The sequence below is a fragment of the Penaeus vannamei genome, chromosome 23, assembly GCF_042767895.1.
Source record: "Penaeus vannamei isolate JL-2024 chromosome 23, ASM4276789v1, whole genome shotgun sequence".
Lineage (NCBI taxonomy): Eukaryota > Metazoa > Arthropoda > Malacostraca > Decapoda > Penaeidae > Penaeus > Penaeus vannamei.
The window spans coordinates 25,858,751-25,871,250 of NC_091571.1; the positions used below are offsets into that span (position 1 = coordinate 25,858,751).

The 12,500-nt window shown below is 51.7% G+C and overlaps 1 protein-coding gene across 3 annotated transcripts in view; it reads right to left on the reverse strand.

Annotated features, from left to right (window-relative positions):
- Positions 1 to 12,500, reverse strand: part of LOC113812510 (serine/arginine repetitive matrix protein 2) — a 497,858-nt gene that overhangs the window by 116,011 nt on the left and 369,347 nt on the right. For all 3 annotated transcript variants that reach the window (XM_070137814.1, XM_070137813.1, XM_070137812.1), the window contains exon 2: positions 11,837 to 12,500. This exon is cut by the window's right edge. In XM_070137814.1, the coding sequence (XP_069993915.1) occupies positions 11,837 to 12,500 (664 nt within the window). The remainder of the gene's footprint in view (positions 1 to 11,836) is intronic.

Below are 12,500 nucleotides of genomic sequence, written 5' to 3' on the forward strand. Positions count from 1 at the left end.
AAGGTTCCTGCAGTGGATTACTAAAGGCTTACAAACAAGGTACAAACATATATCATTACCATCATCAATTAATATCTTATCAGTTAATAAAATTACTAAACGAGCTTACAAACACCCCGCTCTCCTCAGCGAGCCACGACGCTCAGCCAACCCACAGCGACGACGCACGCGGAGCATCTTGAGTGCGCTCGACCCCAGACGCCAGCTACTGTCCCCAGAGAGAGGGTGGGAGGGAGGAGGGAGAGGCAGAGGGAGAATGGAAAGAGAAGGAGAAGGAGAAGAAGAAGGAGGAGGAGGAGAGGAGAGGTGAGTTGGAAGGAAGAGAAGGAGGAGAGGGAAGGTGAGGAAGGGAGAAAAGTGAGAGAGATAGAGAGAGAGAGAGAGAGAGAGAGAGAGAGAGAGGGAGAGAGAGAAAGAGAGAGAGAGAGCGAGAGAGAGAGAGAGAGAGAGATGAAAGTAACACGACTGAATCAGTACTGCGACGCCACCCCTGCTTCTGCCGATGGTTACGAGCATCACACACGCTCGCTTTTAGGGTGGGTGGGAGGAGGGGGGCGGGGGGAGGGGAAAACGGGACGAGGGGAAAGATGGAAAGATGGAAAAAGGGGAAGGGGTGGGGGGGGGACGCGGAAGGTTAAGCCAGTTCCCATGCTTACATTCGCACGCTCTTACTCATTTATTAACCCATGCAACCGCAAGCAGGTTAAAGCAGACATACGGGGCACACACAGGCGCCCATTCACGTGCTTTTACTGACCTACCTCTCTTTCGCTCCCCCCCTTCTCTCTTTTTTCTCTCTTCTTCTTCTACTCTCTCTCTCTCTCTCTCTCTCTCTCTCTCTCTCTCTCGCTCTCTCGCTCTCTCGCTCTCTCGCTCTCTCGCTCTCTCGCTCTCTCGCTCTCTCGCTCTCTCGCTCTCTCGCTCTCTCGCTCTCTCGCTCTCTTCTTCTTTTCCTTATTTCTTTCTGTCTTCCTCTCTCTCTCTCTCGCATCTGTGTATTCCGTGTTAACCTAAATTCCTTGTGTTCTTGAAAATTATTGCATCACATATACATTACGAAGGGAGGGAAAGTGTGTGTTGGGGGTGGGGGTGGGGAGGGGTCGATCTCTTGTTTTGTTCTTCTTTCATCCTCGTCTTCTCTCTACTTCTCCTCTCTTATGCATTTCATTCTCTTTATTCATCGATGTATGTATGTTTGCCTTTGTTTTGTTTATCGGTCTGTCTTTGAGTGTATTATTCTCGTCTACTCGTCTATCTTTTGTCTCCCTCTCCCCCATTTCGGTGGCGTTGGGAGGGAGGGGGGGCAGGCCATCGCTTGTTTACTTCTCTCCCCCAATTATCTCCAACCATCTGACTTTTCTTTTTTTTCTCATCGCCTCCCCTCTATTCCAATTTTTCTTATCGCTTTCCCTCTCTCCCACATCTATGTTTTTTTTCTTCATCTACCAAAACGCTATTTTCTAAAGCTATCACTGGCGTTTCTTCTTAACCCTAACGTTAATCCTAGCCATAAAATTTCTCAAGTCCCCCCTTCAAAATAATGCCGTCCCCTCCACTCTCCCCCTCCCCGTCTTTCTCCCATTTTCCTTCCTCCAAAATAAAAATCCTTTCCAGTGTCTATCTCCTCTCTTCTCTTCGTATCTCTCCCCCTTTGTCTTTTCTTCTTCGCTATTCTATTTTTTCCTTATTCTTTGTTTTTTAGTTCTTTTTTCATTCTTCCTATTTCTCTCTCTCTTCGCCCCTACCCCTCTCTTCCACTTTTCTTTTCCCTCTCCTCTTCTTTTCTTTTCTTTTCTCTTCCCCCCATCCTTGCTTTCCTCTTTTCTTCTCTCCCCTCCTCCTCTCCCCAATTCCTTTTCGCCTTCCCTCCTCTCGCCTCCCTTCTTTTCCTTCTCCACCTTTTCTTTCACTCTCCCCCTTTCCTTTCATTCCCTTCCTCCACACCCCTCTTACCCCCGCTCCCCCCTAAGTCACCCTACCCTCCCCTCTCTCACCCCAACAGCCTTCCCCTCCCCTCACCTCACCCCTGCCTTCCCTCCCTCTCCCACCCCCTCCTCTTCCCTCACCCCCTACAGCCCTCCCTCCCTCTCCACACCCCCCCTCCTCTCCCTCATCCCTACCGCCCTCCCTTACCCCCCCTCTTTCCCTCCTCCGCCAGCCCCCCCCTCTCTACGTGACTCCTCGCCCTTCTCGCGCGCTCAAAACCCGCGAGATATGATAGCTTGACAGTGTGGACAAATCCGCCGTTACCGTCACCGCCAGCCTGAGGTTCTCTCATCTTTCTCCCCTTCCCCCTCTCTCTCTCTTTCTCTCTCTCGCTTCCCTTATTCTCCTCCCTTTCCCCTCCTACCCTTCGGACCCCCTCCCTCCCTCCTCCCCTCCTACCCTTCGGACCCCTCCCTCCCTCCTCCCTCCTACCCTTCGGACTCCCTTCCCTCCCCTTTGCCATCACGACCCCTCTCTTTATCTGTCGCCCCATGAAGAGGTGACCCCGATGTTGCCCCCTTCCCGAGCGCTGTCTTTCTCTCTCTCTCCCTGCTTCTCTCGGAATCTGTCTGTCTGTCTGTCTGTCTATCTGTCTCTCCCTCCCCCCCCCCCTCTCTCTCTCTCTCTCTCTCTCTCTCTCTCTCTCTCTCTCTCTCTCTCTCTTCCCATTTTTTCATTTCATCCCCCTTGTCTCTCCTCTTCGCCTGTTCCTCTTCTCTCACTCTCCCTCCCTTCCTCTCTCTCTACCTCTCCCCCTCTCCTTCCCACTTAGCCAGCAAGAAAATAATAAAATAAATTCACAGCCTGAGAAAGTGGATCTGGGACGCAGTTGCATAGAACAACAAAGAAATGCATTACGGCCAACTCGAATACATACCGTCTGCAGAAAGCAACTGTCGTACGAGCAAGACTAAAAAAGTTAAAGGAGGCAAAAAAAGAGTAGAGAGAGAGGGGAGGGGAAGGGGGAGGGAGGGAGGGGGAGAGGGTGGGAGAGAGAGGGAGAGGGTGGGAGAGAGAGGAAGAGGGTGGGAGAGAGAGGGAGAGGGAGAGGGTGGAAGAGAGAGGGAGAGAGAGGGAGAGGGTGGGAGAGAGGGAGAGAGGGAGAGAGGGAGAGAGGGAGAGGGAGAGGGAGAGGGAGAGGGAGAGAGAGGGAGAGGGAGAGAGAGAGAGAGAGAGAGAGAGAGAGAGAGAGAGAGAGAGAGAGAGAGAGAGAGAGAGAGAGAGAGAGAGAGAGAGAGAGAGAGAGAGAGAGAGAGAGAGAGGGGGGGGGGAGAGGGAGGGAGAGGGAGACAGAGAGAGAGAGAGAGAGAGAGAGAGAGAGAGAGAGAGAGAGAGAGAGAGAGAGAGAGAGAGAGAGAGAGAGAGAGAGAGAGAGAGAGGGTGGAGATAGAGATAGAAAGAGAGGGTGGAGATAGAGATAGAGAGAGAGAGACACATAGAGAGAGAGAGAGAGAGAGAGAGAGAGAGAGAGAGAGAGGCAGAGAGAGAGAAACAGAAAGAGAGAGAGAGAGAGAGAGAGAGAGAGAGAGAGAGAGAGAACGAAAGAGAAAGAAACAGAGAGAGAGAGAGAAAGAAAGAAAGAGAAAGAAGTGAGAGAGTGAGTAAAGCAAAACCAAAACAAAAGAAAATACCATCCAAGAAAGGAAAAAAAATAAAGAAAGCAACAAAGAAAATGACAACAACAACAACAACCGGCTTTGCCTTTAACCTGGCGCGGCTCTCATCTCGGGAAACAGTTAGGATAATTCAGAATGCAACTTTAATTAAACAAGGAGGCAGCATTCCACGTCCTTCTGATTACTGGTGAGTAATGGCCGAGGTACCGCAGGGTGACTGCAGTTCTTTGTCCGACTCCTTCGCAGGTTCTCCTTTCATGTACTCCGTTTCGCGTTTCTGTTATTTATTTTTCTGCTTCTCTTCCTATTTGATAATTTGTTTGCTTGTCTGCGAATGTGCCTGGGACTGTCTATTTCGCTCTCTCTCTCTCGCTCTCGCTCTCTCTCTCTCTCTCTACTCTACTTTTCACCTCCCCCCTCTCTCCCTCGTTCTTCTCTTTTCTCACTTATCCTTTTCTTAAAAACCTCTTATTTCTAATTCCTCTCCCATATCGAACACACTATCCTCTCTCTCCTCTACCCTCCTTTCCTCCTACCCTTTTTCTTCTTCTTCCTCTTCCTCCTTCTCCTCCTTATCCCTCCTTCTCCATCCTCCTTCCTCCCTGTCTCCTCCCTCCTTCCTCCCTACCTCCTCCTCCTTATCCCTCCTTCTCCATCCTCCTTCCTCCCTGTCTCCTCCTCCTTCTCTCTCCTTGCCTCCTCCATCCTCCTTCCTCCCTGCCTCCTCCTCCTTCTCCCTCCTTGCCTCCTCCATCCTCCTTCTCCCTCCTTGCCTCCTCCATCCTCCTTCCTCCTTCTCTCTCCTTGCCTCCTCCATCCTCCTTCCTCCCTGCCTCCTCCGTCCATTCAATTTCCTCCCCATTATCTCCCTCACGCCCTCGTCTCGCCCTAAACACCCAATTCTTCCGCCACTCATCGCGGGACGTCTTCCTCGCTCTTGAACAGCCCTCTTCTCCGATCACGTCAATCCTCTTCCTCCTCTTCCTTTCCTGTCTTCCTTCCTGATTTTTTTTCCCTCTTTAGCTTCTTTTCTTAGTCGGAAATTTCATTTTTTCCCTTCCTTCTTTGTTTTATCTCTTTTTTCCCCCTTTTGATGACTTATTTTAATTTCTTTTTGTTTTGTTTTTTGTTCTTTGTTTCTTTTTTTTCTGTTTTTCCGTGCCTCCTTCTTTATTATTTCTCGTTTCATATTCCTCCATTCTTTCTGTTCTCCCGTGTCTCCTTCTTTCTTATCTTCCTTCCTCTTCCATTCTCTCTTATCTCCCTTCCTTCCTCCAAGCCCTCTCTCTCTCTCTCTCTCCACGTCTCTTTCCTTGTCTTTATCTGTTTTATTTGACGATCTTCTTTATCCTGACCCGTTATTCTTTTATCCAATCTCGATTCCTTGGTTATTTCCTCCTTTTCCTCCCCCCCTTTTCATTCCTCCAATCGTCTGATATCCTTCCATTACTTCCTGTTCTCTTCAGACACAATGGTCGCTATTTACCGCAATTCACCTCCCCATACCCTTCCCCTCCCCATACTCCTCTTCCCTACCTTCCCCTCTTCTCCCTCCCTACCCTCCCCCATCCCCGCCGCTAACTCTAAAAGCTTCACGTGTAAACAATGCGATCAGGACTCCCTCCCCCTTCCCCTCCCTTTCCCTCCCCCCTCATGAAAAAGACGAAACAAACCACCTACGGACAAACGAACAAGGAACAGCAAAGTCTCCGTAACTTTTCCATAACTTCTCCCGAAACTCTCCCCCCCGCCCACCACCCCCTTCCCCCCCTCCCATCTCCCCATCCCCCCACACCCACCCCAGGCGAAAGAACCACTCCGGTCTACCCGGGGAATCTCATCCGATGATAGAGAAATCCATCTCAATTTTCACGGGCAGACAGACGGTACGGAAGAAAGAGGGGGAGGGGGAGGGAAGGGGAGGGGGAGGAAGGGGGGACGATAGAGAGGTATAAGGGGAGGGGGAGGAGAGAGAAGTATGGGGGGGACGATAGTGAGGTATGGGGGGGAGAAGGGGGGGCGAGGAGGGACCCCCTACGGTTTCGGGAGAGACGGCCGGGAAATGACACAGCGAAATGAGAAATACTGCTGACCGGCTATTTCTTTTCTCACGAACACGCGAATACACACACACACACACACATACACACGCACACACGCACGCACGCACCCACACACACACATACGCACACACGCAGAGATGTAGTCTCAGCAAGTTGCTCGTTGGAACAAGTTGATTCCCAGAGATAAAGCATGGCGCTCTTCCTGCCAGCGCCTCGTCTGCTAATTCGTGAATTCAAACCGACATAGAGAAAAAAACAAGAGAGAGAGAGAGAGAGAGAGAGAGAGAGAGAGAGAGAGAGAGAGAGAGAGAGAGAGAGAGAGAGAGAGAGAGAGAGAGAGAGAAAGAGAAAGAGAAAGAGAAAGAGAAAGAGAGAGAGAGAGAAAAAAAAAAAGAGAGAAAGAGAGAAAGAGATGAAAATTATAATTATTTCCATATTTTCAGCGTACATTTTCTTGCGTCCATCCTCCTCATGCCCCAAGTCTTCGCGGACATCCATTTTCTATGTACACATATCCTTACAGAGAGCATTCGCGCATCATAAAGTATATATATAAAGTATTTGTCCACATTTTACTCATTCTTATTTATCTCTCTCTTTGTTTTTCATCCCGCTCTCTCGTGCGGCGCGGCGTCCCAGATCCTAAGGGCTGGGAAAGCTTAGTTAATGTTCATGTTTTATTCTAAAAGAAGAAATCTCCAACTGCCAACCCACGATTATGCACTGCTTAAGATTAATGGTAGATAATAAACAGCTGGTGTGCATCCGTGTGTGTGTGTGTGTGTGTGTGTGTGTGTGTGTGTGTGTGTGTGTGTGTGTGTGTGAAAGAGTGAGAGAGAGAGAGAGAGATAGAGACAGAGAGATAGAGACAGAGAGACAGAGAGAGAGCGAGAGAGAGAGCGAGAGAGAGAGATAGAGAGAGAGAGAGGGGGGAGGGGGGAGGGAGGGAGAGGGAGAGGGAGAGGGAGAGGGAGGGAGAGAGAGAGAGAGAGAGAGAGAGAGAGAGAGAGAGAGAGAGAGAGAGAGAGAGAGAGAGAGAGAGAGAGAGAGAGAGAGAGAGAGAGAGGAGAGAGGGGGAGAGGGAGAGAGAGAGAGAGAGAATTACAAATCTCATCATTAATCATATCTGGTCACGAACATCTTGAGCTACTCAGGTATGCATGCATCAACAGACACACACAGGCACACACACACACACACACACACACACACACACACACACACACACACACACACACACACACACACGCACAGATACACACACACACACACACACACACACACACACACACACACACACACACACACACACACACACAAACACACAGATGCATGTACGCGTATTCAAAACCACCTAACTACGCGCACACGTTCTCGGAGACTGTCCATCCCAAGCCGCCTCGGAGATGTACAACATCAGCTTAATTACAGGAGCAGCAGCATCCTTCCGAGGTACGCCCCCGGGGCTCGCAAGGGCGGGCGGCCGGAAATTAAATAAGATTTTATGTCGGTTCTTCCCTCATTGCACGACGCAAAAATTAAGATGATACCGGCGTATGAAAAGAGCCTAATGTACAGTACGCTCGTCTCGGATTTTTGTGTCTCTTTTTCCCCCCGAATTTAAGAATCCGTTACCAAAAATACGGCGAGACTTTAGGCCTAACTCACGCGATTAAACTGCGGAATAAATAATACTCTTAACATTCTAAAAATAGCAAATCGTTCTGATCTCCCATAAAACAACAATGAAATAAAAAGAAACGGAAGACTCTCCACGTCGTCCTTCAGAAAGGAAAAGAGAAAATTCCGCTGACAATATGATGCTGAGCCAGACGTCGAAACTGGCGCACAAACACGCACGCAAGAAAGGCAGGAGATTGAGCGAGAGGGAGAGAGAAAGGGAGATGGAGAGGATGAAGGGCGGGGAGGAGAGAGGAGAGAGAGGAAGGGAAAGAGGGGAGAGAGGAGAGAGTGGGGAGAGAAGAGACAAAGGCAGATAGATACATAGATATATAGACAGAGGAAGAGATAGATATAGGATGATAAACAGATAGAGAGATTGAGATAGATGGATGAGGGGAGGGGGAGGGAGACAGGGAGAAGAGTGAGAGGGAAAAAAGGAAGAGGAAGAGAGGAGAGAAGACAGAGAGAGAGAGAGGGAAAAGACAGAAGACAGAGAGAAAAACAATAGAAAAGATAAAGACAGAGAAGAAAATGAGAAACAGAGAAGAGAAAGATATGTTAGAAAGACACAGATAGATAAATAGAGAGAGTAAAAGACAGAAAGTGAGAGAAACTAGCAAAGCCGAGCATCGTAATCGCTTCAACAGCTGGTCTGAAAGCAAGAGGACTCGTTACACCAGCAAGTGAAAACCAAGAAGAATTTCAAAAAGAAAGAAAGAAAAAAAGACCGAAAAAAGATCTCTACCTCCCTTTCTTTTGGAATCGTATCAAATCGCTGTTTATCCCTATTCTTCGTCTTCCTATATCCGTTCTTACACCCCCACCCCACCCATTCCCTCACCCTAACTGTACCCCCCACCCCCCTACCCTACCTGTACACCCTACCCCATCCCCATACCCTACCTGTACCCCCCACCCACCCCTACCCTACCTGTATCCCCACCCCCTACCCTACCTGTACCCCCCAACCCCCCTACCCTACCTGTACCACCCAACCCCCTCTCCCGAGTTGTGGTCTTGCGTGCATAATTCCGGTTAACGCATGTACACCTCGCCATTTCCCTTCATCAAAGACCTAGTGATCAAGGACACATGTCTTAGGGGTTAGTGGGACATGGGGGGAGGGGGTGCGAGCGGGGGGGAGGAGAGGGTTGTTCCGTGTGTGTTGACACTAACAATTATCCTTGGGTTATGGGTTGAGGGAGAGATATAAAAGGAAAGGGGGGTGGGGTGGAGGGGGAAAGGGAACGTGATAGGGAAGGTCGGTGGGAGGGAAGAGGAAAGAATGAAAAAAAGGAAGAGAGAGGAAAAGAAGGACAGAGAGACTGAGAGAGGAAAGGAAGAAAAGAGGAAAGAAGGGACTAAGGAAGGGAGGAAGGAAGGAAAGAGAGAAGGAAAAAGGGAAAGAAAGAGAAGGAAAAAGGGGAAGAAAGAGAGAAGAGAAGAGAAGAGAGAGAGAAAGAGAGAGGGGGGGCGTATGGAGCTCTGCCCGCGCTTGTGTTTTGTGTCCCCCAATTGCGTTCGGCCAGTCAACGACCCTCTAAATGGCGGAGGGGGCGAGGGGGACAAGGGGGGGGAGCGAGGGGGTCAAAGTTGAAAGCCCCGTCCAACACTGTTTTACGATGATTAAAGTTGGAATCTCGGGCCATCGGGGCGGGGGGAGATGGGGAGAAGGGGGGGTAGGGAGATGGGGGAGAAAGCGGGGGCGAAAGAGGGAAGGAGAGGAAGAGAGGGGGAGGGAATGGGACGCGAGGGGGTGAAGAGGGGGAGGGAAAGGGAGGCGAGGGGGGGAGAGAGGAGAGGGAAGGAGGTTGGGCGAGGGGGAAAAAGAGGATAAGAGGGGAGAAATGGAAAGGATGAGGGGCGGGGAGTAAAGGGAAGAGGGAGAGAAGGGTGGGGAAGAGGAGGAGAAAGGGAGAGAGGGACGAGAAAATAAACACCGAAAAGGAAAGACCTGTAGGGGAGGAAAGGGGAAGAGGGACACAGGAAGGGGAAACAAAGAAAGAAAAGAGGAAGAAGAGAAGGGAGAGCTAACGGAAAAACATATGGGAGAAGAAAGGGTTAACGGAGAAGAATATGGAAGTAAATAAGGAGAAAAAAAGAGTATATGCGAGAGAGCGGGGCGACAGGCATGACTCAGGGCACGGCTCCTGGCACTACCAATATTGCACCAGCCTGATGCAATCGCGACTCCCATCCTGCGTCTCCACCTGATTCCTTTGTCCTCGGCAGATGTAGATTTTTCCACGATCTAATAAAACTTTTCGACCCGAACTTCTCTACTCTATCACAGCCTTTCTGCTGATAAACATCGCGGCTGTCCTTTCCCCGGAAAAAATGAATGATCCTTTTCGACCCTTTGTTATTGGGAGGCCAAGGCGGGGGAGGATATTTGCCGGACGCGCCAGGACGTCTGCTGAATCAGTAGGGGGGAATTGTATAAATATATATAAAAAAGCTACGCTGGGCTGAATGTACGTCGTAGACATAAGGAAAAGTTATCGAGACGGGCGAGGGAGAACACACGAGAACCAACCTCGATTTCTAGTTGGTGAACATCATAAATAAATAAATAAATAAATATCTGTTTGTTTGTGTGAGTGATTGTGATTGTGATTGTGATTGTGATTGTGATTGTGATTGTGTGTGTGTGTGTGTGTGTGTGTGTGTGTGTGTGTGTGTGTGTGTGTGTGTGTGTGTGTGTGTGTGTGTGTGTGTGTGTGTGTGTGTGTGTGTGTGTGTATTTGTATGTGTGTGTGTGTGTGTGTGTGTGTGTGTGTGTGTGTGTGTGTGTGTGTGTGTGTGTGTGTGTGTGTGTGTGTGTGTGTGTGTGTGTGTGTGTGTGTGTACTGTACCCACATCCCGTATGTATACGAGTCTTTTAGGCATTGCGGGCCCTAGCTTGTATCTGTCCAACGTGTGCTTTATCAAATTAAAAGTTGCATCAGTCGAAAACTAACACGAACAAATGGCCGCATGCCAGACACGTTCGCGGGACAAAAAACTTGATTATATATTAGAAATGGGCCTGAATGGAGCAACTGTCTCATATACTTTTTATTTCATTTGGTATCTTTGTTTTTCCAAACTTCGGGAGAACGTGAGCGGAAACTGAATCCTTCCCTTTTCCTAATTCCGGCGAGTGAAAACGTCATTCCTTCCGGCCCCTCCCGGACGGCGCGCTCCGTCACCTGCCCTTCCCTCTCCTTCGACGCCGACTGCCGAGCGCGTCCCTCGCCCGGAGCGGACACGGAACGGCGTGCCTCGGAAAAAGTGACGCGATTTAGATCTATTTCTATTTACGGTTCCGTCGCAGTAGCGGGGTCGGACGGCGACGGCGGGGCGGTGGCTACAACGCAAGGGCGTTTCCAGTGGCTTTCGGACGCTCTCACTACGCGAAGGGCGCGGCATGCAACGCCAAGTCCGCTCGGGTCAAAGGGCAAGGGGAGCAAGTCAGGTGGCAAGAGTCACGTGGTCATTCATGATTCCTCACACCTTCTTCGTCAGCTGATCGAACGTGAGTCGTCCGTCCTGCACCGTCCGGCAATCGCCCCAGGCAAGCCATTTCAAGTTCAGCGGTTGTGTATCTCGCAACGTGTCTGGCGTCTGCAAGCAAGCTCCCGGGAGGCGGTGGGCGGGGTGAGCGCGCCCTCGCTTTTCCTCGCCCGCTTGCCTCGGGGCCGTTTCTCTTGCCTCTTCTTCCTCCTGCCGCGCGACCTCTTTCCCTCGGCATCTTTCCTCTCGACCTCGTTCATCGAATCGCACGTGAACGACGACGCGTCAGACCCACGTTGTTCACATGAATGAACACGCAGATTAAGCCAGCGCCCAATCCCCACTCCATCTATTCCGGCGAGTCCTAGCCCCTCCTGCGCTGCACAAAAGCCGCTATCTGCCGCCTCTGCGAGGCCGCTTCTCTCGGCCCGCCTGTCTATCGAGCAATTCGAGACGTCTTCCGTGCTACAAAAAGGGCGTGATATAGGTTAAATTGAAACCATTAAATAAACGTTTGCTCTTAAAGACTCGGGAACTTCTGACAAACTATCTAGCTGAGTGTGTGCCAAGGCTGCTCGAGAAGAGGGAGGGAGGGAGGGAGGGAGGGAGGGAGGGAGGGAGGGAGGGAGGGAGGGAGGGAGGGAGGGAGGGAGGGAGGGAGGAAGGGAGGGGGAGGGAGGGGGAGGGAGGGGGGAGGGAGGGAGGGAGGGAGGGAGGGAGGGAGGGAGGGAGGAGGGAGGGAGGGAGGTAGGGAGGGAGGGAGAGAGGAGAGAGAGGGAGAGAGAGAGCGAGAGAGAGAGAGAGAGAGAGAGAGAGAGAGAGAGAGAGAGAGAGAGAGAGAGAGAGAGAGAGAGAGAGAGAGAGAGAGAGAGAGAGAGAGAGAGAGAGAGAGAGAGAGAGAGAGAGAGAGAGTGGGCGGGGGGGAGAAGAAGGGAGGGAGTGGGGAGGGGGATAAGAGGGAGGGCAGGCATGAAAAGAGAGATCTTGACTCACCTGACGACGCGCTGAATCATTTGCTGTGCTTGCTGTGGCGTGGGCGGCGGCCAGTCGTCTCGCGGGCGTGGTCCGGCCCACATCCCGCCCATCATGCCGGGGTGGGGGGCGGGCCCGTACTCGAGCGGGAAGTCGAGCGGGTAGTCGGGAGGAAGGTACTCGGGGCGCATGAACTCGGGCGGGATGTGGTCCGCCGCGAAGGCCGGGTGGTGGGGCGGCAGCATCAGGTCGGGGATGTAGCCCACGTCGTACGGGTACATCGGGTACGGAGGGTACTCCATGGGCAGGAAGGGCGGCCCCATGGGCGGGCCTGGCGGGATGGGCGAGATGGCCCCCGGGGACATGTTGCCCGGCGTGAGGGGCCCGGCCTGAGTCATGGGCGGGTAGCTCATGAGGTGCGGGAAGCGGATGGGGTCCTGCGCCATGGGGAAGGGCTCGTCCATGTACCTGGGGTCGATCATCCTGGGGTCGATCATTCTCGGGTCGATCATCCTGGGGTCGATCAGCCTTGGGTCGAGCATGCGGGGGTCCATCATGTTGGCCTCCATGAGCCGCTGCTCCATGAGGGGGTCGGGGTGCGCCGCGTGGTCCAGCCACCGGTCGGACGACCTGGACCTCCGGCGCCGCCCCCGCTCCTGCGCCTGCTCGGCCACCTTCCTGGCCT